General features: G+C 39.5%; 1 protein-coding gene across 5 annotated transcripts in view; it reads right to left on the reverse strand.

Moving 5' to 3' along the window:
• Positions 1 to 1727: 1727 nt before the first annotated feature.
• sema3ab (sema domain, immunoglobulin domain (Ig), short basic domain, secreted, (semaphorin) 3Ab) overlaps positions 1728 to 22158 on the reverse strand; it is a 411101-nt gene continuing 390670 nt past the window's right edge. For all 5 annotated transcript variants that reach the window (XM_043714218.2, XM_043714215.2, XM_087999317.1 and 2 more), the window contains 2 exons: positions 10237 to 10382; positions 1728 to 5525 (listed from right to left, as the gene is read on the reverse strand). In XM_043714218.2, coding sequence (XP_043570153.1) covers positions 5073 to 5525; positions 10237 to 10382 — 599 coding nt within the window. In that variant the 3' untranslated portion in view covers positions 1728 to 5072. The remainder of the gene's footprint in view (positions 5526 to 10236; positions 10383 to 22158) is intronic.

A 22158-nucleotide genomic window follows, 5' to 3' on the forward strand; every position in this document is an offset into this window, starting at 1 on the left:
CTTTATTTTTAATCGAGAAAACTCACTGCACATTTTAAGGAATGAAATCTGAATTTAGACTTTTTATATTATTTGCCATTTGAAGAGTGAATCTAAGTTTCTAACAATGTTTTAAGATACTTTAACAATATTGCTGTAATCTCAGACACACAAATGTCTGCTTTGTTTCTTTTAATTAAAATAACATAACAATTTTCAATCATGGTAATTATGGTATAATTCCTTGTTGGAATTCATAGCAATTGCTTTAGATATTTTAAACTTCAAAAAAAAAACAGCAACGTATTTATAGAATGCACTGAGATTTTGAAATGAGATTTACAGGTTCAAAACATTCATTTGCATGGTTAGAGTTTATTCTGAGCTCTGAACCCATTGTAGATATAAATAAATGTTCTGAAAGTTTATTTCTTCATCAGTCACTATTTCTGACCCTGACTAGTTTAAAAATGATAAGTATACCTTGAGTCTTCTTTAGAGCCAGAGCTGCATGGTTAGGGGCCTCATGTTATGAACCTCTCCAGGAATCTACAAAGCTAGCAGTGAAAATAATCTTCATGGAAACCTTACACCTTTTTGCAGTGGTCTATGTGCTATTTCTGAGATTACAATGCCTAGCTGCAAAACCAGGCATTGAGAGAGCTCTTGTGGAAGGATCATTTTCTCAGGTACATGTGTGGTTAGGATGCCAAGTTGGTGAGGAGTGCATTAAGCCCATTTGTAAAGTGGGCAGAATGCCAGGTTGGTCATGTACCAGCTGAGTAGAGTTCCAGCTGAGTAGGGTGCAAAGTGGGTAGACACCAAGTGAGATGAGTGCCAGGTGGTAAGTATGTCAGGTTGTTAGTGTGCCAGATGGGTAGAGTGCCATGTGAGTAGAGATCCAGGTGAGTAGAGTTCCAGGTGAGTTGAGTGCCGGAGTGCCAGATGAGTGGGTAGGGTGCCAGGTAAATGAATGAGTGTTTAGAGCTTGTCGAAGACAGGGGAGAGCGCGAGTTCTAGCAGCCAGGAATAGGGGATATTGGGTTCAGCAAGACCATTGAAGAGGGAATTGCTGGGTCAGTGCGGCTCCAGACAGGGGGAGCAGCAGTAGCAGGAGAGTGGGCCAACAGTCAGGAGAGTTAAAGAACATGAGGCCTGGGAAGATGTGTAGTGCATTTCGAGTCGAGGGACATGGGGTCAAGCCAAAGGGTTTGAGGTGGGGGGGATGGGTCAAGATGGGAGTCAGGTCTGAGAGAGTTGGACTGGGGGTTGGTCGGCAGACATTTGAAAGGCTTGTCAGTGGAAAATTGGTACAATAGATTTCTCGATTTTTAGTTGTCCAATGTTTCCTGGATAACTATTAAACTTTGCTGAGTTAGAACCATCCAAAGTTTCTGACTATAAAGGGTTTTCTGGGAGTGTTACATATGCTAGGGAACTATCCATTGGAAACTCCAACATCCTGAGAAGATTCCTGGTGTCTGTTACATTTAGGATTCTACAAGGTTCCTAATTCAGGCCCTTGGCCCTCTGACTGAACACAGAGAGGTCCCTAAAGCCCTGTGAGCTGGTTATTAGACTGTGACAATCCCGTGGCCAACATGGACAACTCCAGTCTGTGCTGCTTCATGACATCAGCATATCTGAGGCAGGTCTCACCAAACATTGGTCTCAGGAGGATCACCGACAAGAATTATTTTATGTTGTGTCTCCTTAATACTTCAAAATAAGAAACCAAGTAAACTGCATAGTTTAAAAGAAAAGTTTATTCAACAACTGAATACATGCCAAAAGAAATAATTTACAGCAGCATTTTCATAATATTCCTTTCCAGTTTTATGGTACCCCTTAGAAATGCAGTGACAAATAGAGAAATAAAAACTCATCAACTATCTACCAGATACACATGCTTTGAATAATTGTGAAGTTTACATTTCTTGCTTCAGGAATAGCCAAATAAATAGCCTTTTGCATTTCATCTGGGCTGGTTATATAGACACTATATAGTTGGTACATACATGTGAAAACTAACTATCACCATTGCAATAAAACATAATATTGTTCCTCTTGTCTAACAAAAATATATATACACCAGTCTAGGTAAGTGGATAAGCAAAATGGTGAACTATTTAACACAGACCATTGCTAATTGCTAAATAATATAAAGATCACTGTCTAATATAGTTTACTAGAGGAAACCAATATATAAAGCACGTTCACATGCATCATTTTTTACACAGTACCTCTTAATAGACCATAAAACTATGAATTCTTCCTGCAACCAAAGCACATCAAAATCACACGAAGTAGCCTGATATCTGTCTCATTGTTTGTGGTCTATAAACCTTTCCTTTAAACAATAATTTATTATCATGAAACTATTGCTGCACTAGAATATGAGCCCATTGATTGTTGGCATGTCGTTAACACGCTTTCTCTGATTTGCATTGTTGCAGGATTGTTGGGTTTATGTTTAGTCCCATCAGAAACATTTAATTCTCACTGCCCTTCCTTTCAGGGTTAATTCATTATTGTCACCCAAGTACAAAGCTGTGGTACATCAGGGAAGGGATTGTAAGAATTATATCATCTAGCCCATGGTATCTCTCCACAGTAATATATCATTTATTGCAAAAGGACAAAATAAATCCATTTTAACAATAACACATTGTTAAAATGAAGCAAACTAGTTAAAGATAAGGAAAGTATTTGAGCTGACATTGACATATTGGAACATTCCAGACCAATTTAAATTCTGCCAGTGAACCTGACAAGTTTTTGCTCTGACTAATATCTATTAAAGGTAAAGAATACAGTGGTGATCTGAATACTTCAGAAGCTTATGCAGAGCATTAGCAACCTGGCGCTGGGAGGAAAGACGCTGGTTAACAGGCCTCAGTATTGCTTGTTCTTTTGAGGAGAAAGATGAATATCCAGCCCTCCAGGTAGATTATCCACCTTCTGAATGGGTAATTCTCAAATATAACTCAGATGGTGATGAAAGCTATTTTAAACAGCTTTGAGCTCTGGAAACCACTTTGTCTTCTTGAACAATGTTAAAGTGAACTACTTTTGCAGTGGCTTTCAGTGGCACCTCTTCTGTTTTTGAGATTGTGTTGAAATGCTTTCTTGTGGTCTCGTTTCCCCCTCCTCAGCCTCCATTTTCAGGAAATTATACATCTTCCAGGCAACGGGAGTTCTTTTTATTTTTTAATTGGAGGTATGTATCACTAGCTAGGCTTGCATTGTCACCCTTCCTTAACTGCCTCTGAGATGCAATCTATTCCTTTGATTTCCAAGAGTCTGCTGCTATGTTACTGCACTAACGCCCACCTTGAAATGAATGACACAAGCAACATCTTACTTTATTTTCATCCTTCCCTATTCCTTGGGAAAGCAAAAGGGTGAGATGGAGAGAGGCTTGCTTTCATGTAATCCTCTAGTAAGATGACTGGCAAATGACCAGCAAATGACCAAAATCTCTTATACAACTGAGGTAGTAAGTGAATTAAGTGATGGATAATCCTGGGCCCTCAACCTTAATGTGGAACAGTCAAATACTTGAACTGTTATGCACTAGTTTTAAAAGGATACAAAATGTAACCTGTGCAGGTCAAAAAGAAAAGTCCTAAACAGTTAAGTTACAGCATCTTTTGTCATTTTTATTTCAAATAATATCTCTCAAATGTAATATGTATTGTTTACCGACAAGTACAGTTGACTAGTTTCACACCATCTCCTCTCCATTGCTTAAAGTATTTTTTTCAATGCAATGATTATTAATACATGGAGCTTGGGGCTTTGTAATCTCTCCTGTTTTTGAAGTACATTTGTCTTTCTGAAGTTTAGAAGACTTATGTTAGCAAAAAGAATATCACACATCCCACAACCAGCTATGCAATTGTTATTTTAACCCATCACTGGGATCAACTTGAATTTTGATTTGGTCCATCATTCTGTAAGCTTAGCAAAGGGTTAATATTGAAGGCGCACAGTGTTCCCCATATTATTTCTGGAAGATTTAACTGGTGATTTTTTTTTATTACTAACTGGACTCAAAGCAAGTGACAATCAAAGCTCCCTCTCCCAGAATGACATTACTCACCAACATTAACTGATTTGACCATCACTGAAGCTAAATATTTTCTTTCATAGAAGAAAATACATTACCGGTTGGTTCCATTCCTAAACCCTTCTTTAAATCTACTTTCTATAAAATGCATCATCACCAGGACACATTGTAAATGTCTTTTGATATGCCTGAGTAAACATTTTGAAGTTCTTTTCAAATTCAAAAGGGCATTTGCCTTTTACTTCACAACTGAACAGCACCTTAATTCTCATGAATCATTAAGTAATAATTCAATGCATTGACACTTGGTAAAAGTTTGCTTGTGGGTTCTTGTCTTAGACTGAATTAGAGTGGCATCACTCCCGACTCCTCAGGCTGTGCTCTCTGCAAACATTCCAGTCAACTTAGTCAGTTTAGTGAATCTAAAACCTGGCCACTCACATGACTTTGATTCCACTTCTGATCAGTAGACTTGTTTGTCTGAACTGCATGTCCATTGTCTTTTGTTCAAAGTGGGAACTATATACAGCCAGCTGAATAGACATGCGGCACTTCACAAGCTCTCTGGTCATCTCTGTCAGTTCACTTACGCCAAGAGCATCACCAGTGTAATCTGCATTCCTGAACCAACAGCAAGCAGGTAAAAGAATCACAAATCAATCTTAGATTTCTGCATCTGATCTGCAATTCAGTGATCGTCGCACATAAAACCTGATAGAAGTGGCAGTTTATAACACATTCTGGCATCAACAAACATTGAGTTCCTTTTTGGGGGGGGGGAGGGGAATTGAATTAGTGGATTTCAGTCAGTTGCATGTAATGTTGAAACGGCAAGTCCAGTCCAACTATAAAACACAATCCAGTCACCATGCTGCATTGACAAAAATAATGAAGAGGATGAAAAGACAATGGGTGGCAGTTGTGTATCTGGTGAGCAGCCCATATACTTGTAAACATCAACATAATGCAATGAAGTCGTTAATGTATGTATTGCATTTTGTTTGAATTAAGTTGTATATTGTTAAACACTTCTTGGTGGTCTCTCCGACTCATGGGTCCTCCTATTTCTACCTTTCTTGTTTTCCTGTAAGTGTTTCCATTTGTTGGTGTTTACGGGTGGATGCGCTGGTCTCTGTTTCCTCTGGCGACGCTCACGCCGCCATACCTGTTCACAAAATTCATCCATGGTGTTGAGGTTAGGATGGTTTATGAGCTGCATGAAGTCCCTGTACCAAAGTTTCTGGTTTGGAGCAATGATGCTGTGACTCTCCTTGGGCCTCAGATTATCATCAACCTCTTTGTGCAGAAGTTCCTCCAAATGCTCAGTGTCAATAATTTCTAGCGTCACCTTCAGTACTGTCTGCATGAAGCCATGCTCCACAGTCTGGCAAATATAGATCCCAGCATCTTTTCTCTGGATGCTACGTAATAACAACCCTTGTTCTGTCTTGATGACTCGGTCATTTACTTTGATCTGTAGCAGAGGGAGAATATCACACTGAATATTAATATGGACCTGGGGAAGGAGCTCAAGCAAAACAGTAAAAAAGAAGTCAGCAGTCTGGAAAAGGTGGATAAACAGAAACACTTCATAAAATCAATGAACTATTACCGTCAATAACAACATAGAAACATACAAACCAAGAGCAAGAGTACACTATCCTTCCTTAAGTAGGAAGCCCAATACTGTACAAAATACTTCAGATGTGGTCTCACCAGTGCCTTTACAAATGAAGCATAATCTCACTACGTTTGAATTCAACTTCCGTCATGAGAAATAATACCGTTGTATTAATTTCCCTAGTTCTTTGCATAATAGCCTTTTGCAAATCATGCACTAAGACACCCAGATTCTTCTGCATTTCAGAGCTCTGCAATCTCTCACTCTTTACCTAATACGTTTGTTTTTGTTTCCTACTGAAAGGAACATTTTCACATCTTTCCACACTATATTCCATTTTCTAGATCTTTGACTACTCACATAATCTATTTCTAGCTTTTTAAGCCTCCTAATCCTCTTCACAACTTACTTTCCTATCTACTTCTGTCTCATCAGCAAATGTGCAAAGTCACATGATGCCAGGTTACAGTCCAGCAGTTTTATTTGGAATCAACTGGTGGACTATAACCTGGTGTCATGTGACCTCTGACCTTGTCCATCCCACTCCAGCACCGGCATCTCCACATCATCAGCAAATGTGACAGCCTACGCCCTTTGTCCAAATCATTTATATCGATGGGGCGGCACAGTGGCTCAGTGATTAGCACTGCTGCCTCACAGCACCAGGTTCGTGGGTTTGATTCTGGCCTTGGACGACTGTCTGTGTGGAGTTTGCACATTCTTCCTGTGATTGTATGGGTTTCCTCCGGATGCTCCGGTTTCCTCCCACAGTCCAAAGATGTGCAGGTCAGGTGAATTGGCCATGCTAAATTGGCCATAGTGTTAGGCGCTTTAGTCAGAGGGAAATGGGTCTGGGTGGGTTACTCTTTGGAGGGTCGGTGAGGACTGGTTAGGCTGAAGGGCCTGTTTCCACATTGTAATCATAAACAACTGCAGTCTTGGCTGGTCCCTGTAGCATAGCCCTGATTACATCTTGCCAACCTATAGAAGACCAATGTATACCTACTATCTGTCTCCTGTTAGCCAGTCAATTGTCTTTATGTGCCAATGTGTTATCCCCCACACACCATGAGCTTTTAGTTTCTGCGGTAACCTGAGCTGTGGCACCTTCTTGAATGCCTTCTGAAAACTCAAGTACAGTACAACCATTGGTTGTATTTATTTGTAGTCATGTTACTTCCTCAAAGATTTCCAATGAATTGGTCAAACATGAGTTCTCTTTCACGGAAACAATGTTGACTCTGCCTGATTACCTTGAACTAATCCAAGTGCCCCACTGTGACATCTTTAATAGCAGCTTCTAACAATTTCCCATGGCAATGTTAAACTATCTCAGCTGTAATATCCCACTTTCTGTCGCACTCATGTTTTGCATAAAGATGTTACACTTGCTACATCCCAATCTAATGGGCTGTCCCCAAATCAAGGAGGTTTTAGAAAATAAAAACCAAAGCATCAAATATCTTATGAACTACTTCTTTTAAATCCTAGAATGAAATCTATCAAAATCCAGACATTTGGCAGTTGATTGCTCCAATAATTTACTCACAGAAACATAGGAAACAGGAGCAGGAGTAGGCCATTCAGCCCTCTAACCCTGCTCTCCTACTCAATATGATCATGCTGAGCATCAGAATCAAGAACCTGTTCCTGCTTTTCCCACATTGTCCTTTTTTTTTTCAAACCCCAGTGAACGTAATCCTAACTGACTCAGTACTTAGAACAACTTCGCAGTTAATTGTAATTTTTCTGAGATCCTCCCTCTTTTATATTTCTTGACTGTTTCTGGGATGTTCCTTGTATTCTCTGTAATGAAGACTGATGCAAATATCTGCCATCTCCTTATTTTCCAAGATTCATTGCATAGACTAACTTTCTAACTCTGACCAGATTATAGAACCAGTAGACACTATTATAACTTAGTTATTAAAAAATTTATAGGAACTCTCACAATTTAAAAAAAAAATTCTGTCTAGTTTTCTATCATACTCTAATGGTTCAGAATTGTTAAATGTTTTAGTCAATCATCTGACCTGCCATCTATCTATTCGCAATTATATGCTTTATTTTGTTTAGGTTTAAGACTATCTTTAACATTCCTGGCTAACCATAAATACCAGCTTCAGCCTTGGAATTTTCCTTAGTCATTGTAATGGGTCTATTCTGTGGATTCTGAAATCCCCTTCAATGTCTGCTGCTGCATCGCAACCAATTTTTCCAATTCATTTTTCCCAGATCTGCTTTCAAGTCTCATACTTTACTTTGTTTTCTAGGATCCACACTCCTCAACCTGAGTATAAAATACAGCCATATTCTGGACACAGCTATGTGAGATCATTCACTGTGAGATTGTTTTATCTCTTGGGGTTTCTTAGACATTGATCATCTCTTTATGCTGCTAATACCATTGTTAACTAACAAATCCATCCTCCATCTTAGTTTCTGTCCTTCTTTAATGCCTGGGAAGTATTTCTATAAATTCCTGTCTGGACCATTCAGTTTTATTTTAAACCATCTGACACCTGTTTTAAAAGTATAGTGAACAAGAAATTGGAAAATAAACCAAAAAATAACACAATAAAGAAATTCAACCCAGTAGCCATTAAATTCAAGCTTTAAGGGACAAGGAAATTCTGATTCTGCAAGTGTGGTTAAAATCCTCCTGATTTTAAGTAAAATATTGAGGAAAGGTGAGCAGGAATGTGATCTCTGGATAGTATGATTACAGACTGTGCAGCCAATAGTATCAAATCATTGCCTAATCCAAATTAATGCCACCTGTGCAAGCCCACTGTTAACTCAAACATCTTACATTTCTAAAGTCACTGTACCTCTTTACAACATCCTAAATTCCTGAACTAAATGCAGATTTTTTTTTCTAAATAAGCTTTGGAAAAGCCAAGTGGAGTCTGTACAGAAAGCAATGGGGCTGTGCTGGGCAAGGGGAAGAGGAGCCTGTAGGTTCCAACTACATCAATCTACTTTACTACCAGGCCGTCAACTCATAAAACATTTTAATTAGAGATGATCAAAGGCAACCAAATGTTAAGCAATAATCTTTATTTTAATTGTGTATCTATCACAGAAACAACTCAGTCAGTCAAATGAGATCTCTCTTCTACGTTTCCCAAATTGGAATTAGGAAAGTTCTGACTTTCACTTTCCCATTGAACTGGAAATACGTGAAAGCTACTGGGATTAATTTAACACTTGTTACATGCATTGATCATCCAGAATTATGGATTATGCAGACCCTTATTTGATGAAATCTTTCCCAGTTAATTGCTCCTGAAAAGAAATTAAAACAAGTGAACAGCAGATTGTCTCAGAGGAGAAGCTAAGATAACATCAAAATTAGAAAGAATAGGCAAATAAGTACATGGAAGAAACCCTGTCTGTAATCAGGAACAGAAACTATTTCAAACTCTGCAAATTGATGGCCTCAATGACTGAACCAAATTCACTTTCCTTTAACATGTAAAGGCTCCTGACCAAAAATACAAAACTTTGCATTCCCTTACAATCTATTAATGGTTCGAAATAGTGTGTTTTTTAAAAGTCACCCATCTGTGCCACACCTTATAAATATCCTTGATTCATCCCTTTAGTTACAAAGGTTGGGATTATTTGGGATTGGGAGAAATCTCTAGGGAATCCAAAATACAATCTGGAATGTGACATACTAAAGGGAGGAAATAACACGATTTCAGTCACTTTCCAGAAGATAATCAGGAAAAATAGATGGAAGGAAAAGGCTGTAAAATCCCACTCCTGTTATTTCTAGGATGTTCCATGAATTACACTGAAGCATTAAATAACATCACATAATGGTTTTGGAAGCAATGGAACAATAAGTTATAGCATTGGTAAACACCTCGATTATATACAACATCTAAATCACATTTGGAGATTTTGACAGTGGAAGCATCAATTGCATTAATAAGAAAGTTGTTTTCATTTATATCAGAGAATGTCAACTCCACATCTTAGGAAGGATACATTGGTTTTGAAAGGAATACAACGTAGGTTTACTGCAATAACACTTGGACTTCAGGAGTTGAATTATGAGGAGAGATTATACAAATTAGGCCCAATTTCTCAAGACTTAAGAAGATTAAGGGGTGATTTGATCAAAGTATTATCATGAAATGACAAGGTTAATAACAATAAGCTATTTCTTGGGGATGCTAGATCCAGGGGATAAAGTTTGAGAATGAAGGTCATGCCATTCAGGAAGCTCCTACACACAAAGAGTGGTAAGTATTTGTAACTCTCTTCCACAAATGACAGTTGATGCTGGATCAGTTGTTAATTTTAAATCTGAGAGAAAAATCTTTATTAAGCAAATGTACTCAGGTATATGGGCCAAAGGCAGGTATATGGAGTTAGGCCATAGATCTGCCATGATCTCATTGAATGGTGGAACAGGCTCGAGGGGCTGAATGCCCTGCTCCTGTTCATGTGTCCCTACACTGAATGATGAATCTCTGTTAAAATATTTGTACTAACATCATATGATCAATCTGAATCTTCACAATCATGATTCAGCAGCTGAATATCTTACCTCTTCTTTATGGTCCTCAGTCTGTCTATGAAACTGCCAGTATGCCAGAGCTCGCTGTGATTTTGGAACACACTCTAGAAAGGTGGTGCTGTTCTCCACTCCATAGATAATCTTTTCCTCCATGTTCTCATGCTCATGCAAATTGTCTGAAGGAAGAGAAGGCATCAGCAAAACTGAAAATAGATCCACCCAGTCAGCATTATTTGCTGAATTTAAATATGCAATAGTAACATCAGGATTTCCAATGTTTCTTGACTCAATTACCTCAATCGTTGACCGTTACTGATGTTTCACCACTTCTTACCATATTAGGTAGGACTTTATGAGATGCTGTTGTCCCACAGCAACAACTGAATCAGGAACAGCAGTAGGCCATTCAGCCCCCATGCTTGTTCTGCCATTCAATAAATCATGGCTTGAAAGTAGAAGATGGAGGGTGGTGGTGGAGGGTTGTTTTTCAGACTGGAGGCCTATGATCAATGGTGTGTCACAAGGATCAGTGCTGGATCCACTACCTTTTGTCATTTATATAAATGATTTGAATGTGAACATAGGAGGTACAGTTAGTAAATTTGCAGATGACACCAAAATTGGAAGTGTAGTGGACAGCAAAGAAGGTTACATCAGAGTACAATGGGACCTTGATCAGATGGGTCAATGGGCTGAGGAGTGGCAGATGGAGTTTAATTTAGATAAATGCGAGGTGCTGCATTTTGGAAAAGCAAATCAGAGCAGGACTTATATAGTTAATGGTAAGGTTCTGGGGAGTGTTGCTGAACAAAGAAACTTTGGAGTGCAGGTTCATAGCTCCTTGAAAGTGGAGTCGCAGGGAGATTGGCTAGTGAACAAGGCATTTGGCAGGCTTGCCTTCATTGGTCAGTGCATTGAGTACAGGAGTTGGGGGGTCATGTTGCAGCTGTACAGGACATTTGTTAGGCCACTGTTGGAATATTGTGTGCAATTCTGGTCTCCCAGGAAAGATGTTGTGAAACTTGAAAGGATTCAGAAAACATTTACATTTACATAGATGTTGGAGGATTTGAGCTACAGGAGAGGCTGAATGGATTGGGGCTATTTTCTCTGGAGTGTCAATGGCTGAGGGGTGACCTTATAGAGGTTTATAAAAACATGAGGGGCATGGATAGGATAAATAGTCATGGTCTTTTCCACATGATGGGGGAGTCCAAAACTAGAGGGATAGGTTTAAGATGAGAGGGGAAAGATTTAAAAGGGAACTGAGGGGCAACTTTTTCATGCAGAGGGTGGTGCATGTATGGAATGAGCTCCCAGAGGAAGTGGTGGAAGCTGGTAAAATTACAACATTTAAAAGGCATTTGTATGGGTTATATCTGGATGGGAAGGGTTAGAGGGATATGGGCCTAATGCTGGCAAATGGGATTAGATTAATTTAGGATATCTGGTTGGCATGGACGGACGGATTGTACCGAAGGGTCTGTTTCCAAGCTGTACATCTCTATGACTCTAGCTGATCTGATTGCAACTCAACTCCATTTTCTTGTACACCCCCAGTTGTCTTTGGCATCCTTGTTAATTAAGAATCAACTCTGTCTAAAAAATACTCAATAACCCTGCCCTCCTCCCACAACTACTCTCTGGGGAAGGGAAATCCAAAGATTTATGACTATTAAAAAAAATGTTTTTACATCTCTATCTGAAATGAAAGACCTCTTATTTTTAAATAGTCCCCCTCCCCATGAATTTTGTCTATCCCAAATGGGAAAATACCTTTTGTTGAAATCTCTTTCCCCTCTCATCTTAAACCTATCTCCTCCAGTTTTGGACTCCCCCACCCTGGGGAAAAGACCTTGCTGATTCACCCGTGCAATCCCGTGCTATAAGAAAATCGTGTAATAGCAACACCATTTAAACTCATGAGGCTGGAATCGTGTTATAACCAATACACACTTTAAAAGTTCACACAATAGTTCACACAATAGAAACAGTGTCCCCAGTTGGTCAATCGTGTTAGAGCAAATTTGCATAAATGATACGTGCCTTATAGCAGAATGACCTGCATTAATAAATACGTATGATAAGTAGTGTCACCTTGAAGTCTAAGGCTGAAGAAAGTTTTAAGATAAGTCAATCAACTAATTTATTTAATAATATATACATTCAATGAATTTCAAAACTATATCCCTAGCAACATAGAAATAAAGCACATCTGTCTCTCCTAGTTAAAGCGATAAATTCACTTCAGATTACTCAGCCCTAACTTTAGGAAGATGTCTCATTTTCTTTCCTTCCACAATAACCTCTCCTTGTCTTCCAGCAAGACAGGAAGGTAACCACATGACCATCAGTCCTCTCCCAACCCTCCAAATCAGGGACTTAACCAAGTCAGTTTTCAACTAACTTACACCACATTTGACCTGTCTCTCTTTGAAACTGATTGGTTAAAAATCTTAAAATCCTTAACTTTGTTAGACCATGACAATAGCAGCTACAGGAACACATAGGCTGGAGGATTCCTGCTATCACCTTCAGATTTGCCTAATGACCTCAGGTAAGCAGTGCTGCCCTGTTTAGGTTGGAACTGGTCTGTGATACAATATATTTGACACCACTCAGGTTGTGAAAACATTTTGCAAAACAATAAAATTAAATAATTGCCAGCAGGATCTAACATGATTCAAATGACTCACCAAGAGAGTAAAGTCACCATATTCTCAGAGGATCATTAGGCTTTTGATTAGTAGAGAGAGAAAAATAAATGGTGTTGGTTAGGGGGAAAAGAGAGTTCCTCATGGTAACCTCAGCTGGTGTGGGAATTGAACCCATGATGTTGGTGAGACTTTGCATCACCAAACAGCTATCCAGCCAACTAAGCTAACTGCACCCATCAACATTTACAGTTGCAGCAGAAACATGTTTACGAAGATTGGAAAGTGGTACGAGTGACCTTTATGAGAATGCACACCAGTTATGAACAGTGAATCAAAACAGCACACACATCTTTAACTGAAACAAAGAACTGCAGAAATCTGAAATAAAAACAGAAATCTGAAACTCAACAGGGCTGGCAACATCTTTTTTTGGGAGATAACAGAGTCCAGTGATGAAGAGTCATTGGACTCAAAACATTAATTCTGCTTTCTCTCTACAGATGCTGCCAGACCTGCTGAGTTTTTCCAGCAATTTCTGCCTTTGTTAAGGAACTTTAATGGATGGTTTCAGTTGACACAGTAAAGGCTGAACTGTCCCCCCACTCCCTCTTGAGGTGTCATTCCAGAAATTACAATCTGTGGGATGTACAAAGTGGGCAGTTAAGATGCTTTAAAGAGAATAAAATGTCATTCTTTCCTAAAGTAACTTTGAATTAATAAACATGTTGTTACAATTGGTAATATGTACAATTTCCATCCATTTGCTGACAACAGATAATTTTCAACATTTTTTTTTAATACAATCCTTTGCAAGTTCAGCAAACGTTCCATCAAATTGAGAAAACTAGAAACTGAAATCTATTTCCTGAAGTACTACTGAACAGGCACAGTGAGCTGTGGACATTCATAAATTTTCAGTTTATGAATTAAATTAAGAATGCTATTTTCTATTCATTAATAAAAGCTATCTTTACATTGATATGAAAGATTTGATTTCTCTCACGTACACCCTCCTGTGGATTTGGTTTAGAAGTCCCTTCGATGAACTTCCGAGGAAGTGGGCAACGCAGGTACAATTACAACATTTAAAAGACATTTGGACAGGTACATGAATAAGAAAGGGTTGGGAGGATATGGGCCAAATGCAGGCAAATGGGACTAATTTAGTTTGGGAAACTTGGTCAGCATGGATGAGTTGGACTGAAGGGTCTATTTCTTTATAAGCGTTGGTAAGTTGGAAAAACATGTCACGAAGGATGGGATCATCCTATCCCCATTGGTAGAGAGTGGGATTAGGGGCAGGTCTTGTGAATAAAGCACTGGCCATTTGTCATTGTCCTGAAGTGGGATAGCAGAGATCAGAATATTTCCCGAAAGTGATGGACTTGTACATCCTGGAGGTTCCTGCAGGTGGGTTCCCTGTGGGTGATGGGAAGTCCCCTGTTCTAATCACTCTCACTCCCCCACACGCTGCCCCCTATGGGAATGCCTGGGTGACAGTTGCTGCTGGTCACCTGCCTGTGATGCTATTTCTCCTCCACAGGGTGGCCTCATAATCACAGACAAACATTTCAGAGGCTGCCTATCCCCTGCCCCCAAATCCCTTAACCTCTCACTACTCCAAGTGTCCTCATTAATCCCTCCAAAGCTGAGGCCCTCTGATTCTCCCTGAAACATTAACTCAATGCTGCATCAGAAGGTTGCTCCTCTGTGGCTGATACTAGGGTAGTCTTCTAGCTGCTGAACTGATGGGCACTGTGGCATTCAGATCCAGAAATGGTCCCAATCCATGACTGTCACCTCAGGGCAGAAGAGACCCCTGAGAAATTGTGTAAGTGCCATCAAAGCATCTTCTGTACACTAAAAATATACACACTGCCACTTGCTGCCTTCCTGCTGAGATATTCTTCTAGGGGTAAATGTGGGGAATGGGTCTGAGTGGGTTACTCTTCAGAGGGTCGGTGTGGACTTGCTGGGCTGAAGGACTTGTTTCCATACTGTAGGGAATCTAATCTAATCTAATTATCAAGTTTTCAACAACGTAACCAGGTTTTTGCATGATCTTAATGAAAAGATTCACTAAACGATAGTTACTCAATTCCAATGAATTGGAAGATTATATGGATTCTCTCCACTCAGAGTCTGGGAGGAATAATGAGCAGTTCAATCCTGAACTCTTCTGCATAACCAACAGAAACTGGGGCAACTGAAAACTTCACGCCATTGCCAATAGCTGCCCTCGTTGTGTCAGTTCAATTTGGCCAAGCTAGTGAGGAAACAGCCTCCTCTATTTACTGTCATACAGGAGAACAACAACAACATCCTGCAATTGTATAGAGCTTTTCATTCATTTTTTGGTCACGAGGTAATCACAGAGAAGTGTCAAGCATTCTGAGATGACTTGACAGACCAGGTACTGAGAGTTATTTTCCCTCTGGCTAGAGGTTTGCAGAGATAAAGGGTCAACCAATGAAGGTCGAGATAAGGATAAAAGTCTTCAGTCAGGCCATTGTGAATCTGGGGAATGCTCCACCCCAGAAGGCTGTGTTTGCCCTGGCACTGAGTGTATCCAAGGCTGAGCTCAATATGGTGTTGGGCACTGAAGGGACAGAGTGATCATGTAGGAAGGAGGCCTTGCTGCAGACTGTCAGTCAGTATATCCTTGGCTGGAGTGTCCATGTGACCTACTCTTGGCTCTTGGGCTCCCGTGTTCACAAAATGAAACATCGGTATGGCACTTCACCGGAGTACTCACAGACAAAACTCAACACCATGTGACCAATAAAGATGGTAGGACAGGTGAGAGAGATAAGTTTTAAGGAGAGACTTGATCAAGGAGAATGTAGGACAGAGAGTTTCATGCTTTTTTTCCAGAGTTTGTGACCTATCAGTGTACATAAACTTTCAACATTGACCAGAAAGTCTGCTAAGACTAAGTTTTCACTCCACAGCAAGTCCATAACAATGTGAACCGTCCTGATTCAAGATGATGGGAATAAAAAGAGAATGGTGCATAAACTCATCTTGGATAATATCACACCAGCTGCCATCATGCACAGTCCTGAGATTCCGCTAAATTCACTTTTGTAGATGTAATGATCAGGTGAGAAAAGGGTGAATTGAGTCCTTTCTTATTAAACTCCTTGGTTGGCCACAACAATGACATTTCAACCAAATACACTTTGCTACTTCAAGATTAAGGAGAAAATAGCAATGTTTTCTTCAAGGAAAGAAGGAGGAATTTTGTTACTTCCTAAATTTGAGAGAAATAATTAACCACAGCATCAAACATTCACACAAACAGAGAACATGGCCATCAACTACAGGCAGCAATATGGAGTACCCTCGCTGTATCCATGGTGCCGAGGTGGAGGGGGTCAACAGCATCAAGTTCCTGGGAGTAACAATCACCAACAATCTGTCCTGGTCCATCCACATTGACGCTACAGTCAAGAAACCACGCCAACACCTCTCCTTCCTCAGAAATTCACAATGCTCACAATCATTCTTAGCAATTTTTATAGATGCACCATTGAAATAATCTTGCCCAGGTGCATCAAAGCTTGGGATAGCAACTGCTCTATCCAAGGCCTCAGAAATTGCAAAGCCCTTCCTGAAGAAGGGCTCATGCCCGAAACGTCGATTCTCCTGCTCCTTGGATGCTGCCTGACCTGCTGCGCTTTTCCAGCAACACATTTTCAGCTCAGAAATTGCAGAGTTGTGAACACAGCCCAGTCCATCACACAAACCAGCCTTCCAACCAGTGACTCCATCTACACTTTCTGCTACCTCAAAAAAGCAGCTTACATAATCAATGACCCCATCTACCCCAGTTATACTTTCTTCTATCAGACAGAAGATACAAGAGTTTGAAAACATTCACCAACAGATTCAAGAACAGCTTTTTCCCCACTGTGATCCAACTTACGAATTACCTCTCCTATATTAATGTTGATTTTTCACTGCATGTGAAATAAAGTGCATTTATATATTCCTGTGTTTGGGTTCATTTTTTTTTCAAGTTGGATAATCTGGAGACAATCTTATATCTTAATATGTAAAACTTTAAGGGAGTTGCAAATCCAACAGAAGACGCAGATTTGAATGATTGATTTCAGCTATTTCATGATGCTAATCTTAGTTCAGACTGGGCCTTGTTTATTGATGGTTTTGTGAACTTGGTTCAACTTGGTTAGGTGATCCTTGAGCATGCTGGGATGGAGACCATCAGAGTTTTGGGATTTATCAACGTTCAGCCCATTAATATCTCCAGTACAATCCTCTCACTAATCTGAATTTGTTTTCGCTTCTCACTCTCTTTAGTCACGTTGATCTCTAATTCTGGGAGTTTTCTGCCAATTACCTCAACAAAGACAAACACAAAGTAATCATTTAGCTTTTTCTTTGCCCTTTTTTTTATTCTCTATTAAATATCAGGTATGTGTCAAATAGACTATTGACTCAATAGCTCCTGGGATGAATTTCTAACTGAACTGCAACCAACACTGGAGGTAACCAGCACCCTGCCCCTAGCTGCATTTATAACTGGAAATGATTTATTCCTCACATCACAAACCCCTGATTATTTTTGGACTCTAAAATTTAATATACTCTTATTTGGCTTTGTTACGCAGAAGTTGAAAAGTTTAAGATAAAAATAATTCTCAACTCATTGGAAACCATTAAATACCATTGTCTTAAGGCACTGTTCTCAACCTTCAATTGTAATAAAGAAAGAAAAACAGAATAACGTTGAAAGTAGGATAAAGGTATCTGCCATAGAGTATCATGTTACCCATTAGATGAAATACAGAGAGAAGGAAGGATTATGAAGCCAGTTCCGATTCCATCATATGGTTCTGTAATAGGAATATGAAACCCACCTCATCGTGTACAGATTGAGAGGGGTTTAAGGACTTATTATTGGCTATTCATGAAGAATACTTGATGTTTATAGATTGCTATTCAAACGTTTACTGCTTGCAATAGGTACATTATGATAAACTAGTTTCCAGCACTGTAATGTGAAGCTAGTACTGTACACAATAAGAGCTGGTGGGAAACGATTGGAATGGGATCTGAAAGCTTGACCTCACCAATCATTCCAATGAATAGGAGGATATAAGAGAAGTCAGTATTACAGAGGGAATGCTGCACTATTGACAATTTCTATTCTATCAGCAAGTATGAAGCAATGATAAATTTCTTGATTTCCAGGAAAGTGTTGTTATTTGTCCCTATAACTCCATATTCAATGCCAACAAAATGTGACAATAAATTATCTTTGGGAAAGTCTGTGGTTTAATTTATAGACATCCAACAAACCATCCATTAGCTAAAACCCTGACATTACTAATCTAATTATAAATGTCTGACGGCAGTAACATTGTCTGTGTGCTTCACCAAAGCTTCATTATAAGTGGTGAGAGCCCTCAGATTTCTATAAGATAAACCCAACGCAGAAGAAATACCAGAAAGTAGGGTTTACAATCACCACTCCAATATGTTAATTTCTAAACAGATTCAAACATAATTGCTTTATGCATTGTTTAACCTGTATCAGTATCCCACCTATCTTAAATGGGTTCAAACATGTGTGAAAATGTTTAACTCTGTATGCAGATATTGCAAAGATGATCTCACCCTCTGTGTGATATGTAAATAACTGTATGTAATGCTACAAATGATTTAAAATCTGGAGTTTCTTTTTATAGTATCCCTACAGCATGTGGCTTTGTAAACATTTAATTTTCTACAACCACACTGTATTGGACAGGACTGATTCATTTAGCACCAAGGCTGAGAACGATTTGTAATTGGAGATGCAGTTGCAGGATTAGGCTCATCGGCCATGGAATTTCTTCGGTGGACAATCAGACTCATTAGTGAGTGATTGCCAAAATCGATGACTTTCAGTACAAGGGCAAAGTTTATAAATAGTGAAGTTCTCGTAGTAGAGGACTTAGCATGTGCAGCACAAAATAAAATCTCTGTTCAGAGTTTTCCACCAGAGGGCAGCAATGCCTAACATTTAGGGATAACCACTGTCCGGAGTTGAGTTGGGGAAGCACTGTTACCATTTCTTTCACAGTTTCTCCGGACTGAAACAACCATGTATTTCATACTACAGCAAATAAATTACAGAATTTATCTTGACATATTTTGGGATATTTTTTGAAAATGTTTATAAAATGTTCAAAGTCTGAAGCAGAGTTAGCTGCAGTAAAAGTCACTCAATAACGAGCAGTAGTTACTGAAACCAGCAATTAATGGTCTGTCAGCCATCAACATGTTCAGGGATATGATTGAATGAAATGGAATAATTTTGCTGCACAAGGATGTATCTCTCATTTCTCCACTTCTGTTTCACTTCTCTCTGACTAATTCTGAACATACTAGTTCTCAATTGCTACAATCTGAAGGGAAGCTGTTTCCCAGCTGCAGCATGTTAAACGTCCATACAGAATAAAACTGATCCACATCCTGTGCTACAGGTGAAATATTTCTGAAGTTGGGAGAGTGATGATTGGCTAGCATTGGGGACATTAAAGTCTGAACATGAAACTGGTGCTGCGGTGCTCAGTCACACCTTGGCAAGATTGGAGATGCCAGTGTTGGACTGGGGTGTACAAAGTTAAAAAATCACACCTTGGCAACAACACAAGAAATACTCCTCAGCAAATGCCCAGTCAATTTGTTATAATGAGAGCACTGGCACTGTTCCCATGGAGAAGAAAGGAATGTATTTACTTCCTAACGCCAATATTTTCTGTATTCCAGCTGATAAATTACACTTTTTAAAACAAAAGCCTTAATTAGACATAAAGAAGTAGAACTGCAGATGTTGAAGATCTGAAACACGAACAGAAGTTGCTGGAAAAACTCTACAGGGAGAAAACAAAGTTAACATTTTTGGATTCAGTGACCCTTCTGAAGTGGTCACTGGGCTTGAAACACTAACTCTGTTTATCTCTCTACAGATGCTGCCAGACCTGCTGAACTTCTCCAGCTATTTCTGATTTTGTCCTTGATATGACCACTTGAGTCATCAATTGAAGTACAACAGTAAGGCTTCAAGATAAGTAAAAGTCAGCTCCTAGTATGATTTAGTAAAGAGGCAGCATAAAAATCAAACAAGATAAGACATTCTGTCCGAGGTATCATATGCAGTTATGGCCATTCCATGTCAGGAACATATGAGGGGCCTCAGAATGCAATAACTGGGATCACATATCAGAGTTAGAACATTGCTTTAAATAGGTCTTGTAGCCTTTGGAAAAGCAGGAAGAGTGGAGATGATCCAATAGCTGTCAAAGATTAAGGGGTAACAACTGATTTAATTCAGGCACATTGCACACTTTTCCCATGAGAGAGAGAGTCAGGCAGAACTTTAAAATATTAAGCTTAGAAGGCAAGTCAGACAGGAGGGGAGGTAATGGTCTAGTGGTATTATCACTGGGCCTTTAACCCAGAGACCCAGATAATTTTCTGGTTCAAATCCTGTCATGGAGGAATGTGAATTCACCAAAAACCCGCGATTAACAATCTAATGACGACTGTGTCATGTTGTCGATTGTTCACTTATTTCCTTTAAGGAAGGAATCTGCCATCTCAATCTGGTCTGAACTTACATGTGACTCAAGACTCATAACAACATATTTGACTCTTTGCAGCGCTCTGGCAATAAATGTTGGTGTAGCCAGTGGTGTGGAATGAATAAAAAAATCCTTTGAGACAGTAGATCCAGTTATTTGGGTGGAACTGTGAAATAAGAATGGGATGATCACCTTATTGGGATTGTATTATAGACCCCCTAATAGTCAGAGGCAAATTGGGAAATTAATTTGTAAGGAGATTTTGGCTTTCTGTAAGGATAATAGGGGGGTTATGGGAGGGGATTTTAACTTTCCAAACATATTTGGGACTGCCATAGTGTTAAGGGTTCAGATGGAGAGGAATTTGTTGACAGTGTTCAAGAAAACTTTCTGATTCAGTATGTGGTTGTACCTACTAGAGAAGGTGCAAAACTTGACCTACTCTTGGGAAATAAGGCAGGGCAGATGACTGGGGTGTCAGTGGGGGAGCACTTTGGGGCCAATGACCATAATTCTATTAGATTTAAAATAGTGATGGAAAAGGATAGATCAGATCTAAAAGTTGAAGTTCTAAATTGGAGGAAGGCTAATTTTGACGGTATTAGGCAAGACCTTTTGAAAGGTAAAAACAAGGATAAGAACTTTTGAAAACTGATTGGGGGGCAGATGTTCACAGGTAAAGGGACAGCTGGAAAATGGGATGCCTTCAGAAATGAGATAATGAGTTACAGAGAAAGTATATTCCTGTCAGGGTGAAAGGAAAAGTTGGTAGGTGTAGGGAATGCTGGTTGACTAGAGGAATTGAAATTGAGGGTTTGGTTAAGAAAAAGAAGGAAGTATTTGTCAGGTATCAACAGGATAGATCGAGTGAATCCTTAGAAGAGAATGAAGTAGAAGTTCACTTAAGAAGGAAATCAGGACGGCAAAAAGGGAACATAAGGTAGCTTTGGCAAATAGGGTTAAGGAGAATCCAAAGGATTTTTATAAATATATTAAGGGCAAAAGGATAACGAGGGAGAGAATAGGGCCCCTCAAAGATCAGCAAGACTGCGTTTGTGTGGAACTGCAGGAGATGGGGGAAGATACTAAACATGTCTTTTTTGCATCAGTGTTTACTATGGGGAAGGACATGGAAGATATAGAATGTAGGAAAATAGATGACGACATTTTGAAAAATGTCCATATTACAGAGGAGGGAGTGTTGGATGTCTTGAAATGCATAAAGGTTGATAATTCACCAGGATCTGATCAGGTGTACCCTAGAACTCTGTAGGAAACTAGAGAAGTGATTGCTGGGCCCCTTGCTGAGATATTTGTATCATCGATAGTCACAGGTGAGGTGCCGGAAGACTGGAGGTTGGCAAACGTGGTGCCACTGTTTAAGAAGGGCGGTAAAGACAAGCCAGGGAACTATAGACCAGTGAGCCTGACCTCGGTGGTGGGCAAGTTGTTGGAGGGAATCCTGAGGGACAGGATGTACATGTATTTGGAAAGGCAAGGACTGATTCGGTGCGTGGGAAATCATGTCTCACGAACTTGATTGCATTTTTTGAAGAAGTAACAAAGATGATTGATGAGGGCAGAACAGTAAATGTGATCTATATGGACTTCAGTAAGGCGTTTGACAAGGTTCCCCATGGGAGGCTGGTTAGCAAGGTGAGATCTCATGGAATACAGGGAGAACTAGCCATTTGAATACA

This window comes from Chiloscyllium plagiosum, unplaced genomic scaffold (genome assembly GCF_037043375.1).
Source record: "Chiloscyllium plagiosum isolate Xiang-an unplaced genomic scaffold, Cpla_swu_hap1 HiC_scaffold_23, whole genome shotgun sequence".
NCBI lineage: Eukaryota > Metazoa > Chordata > Chondrichthyes > Orectolobiformes > Hemiscylliidae > Chiloscyllium > Chiloscyllium plagiosum.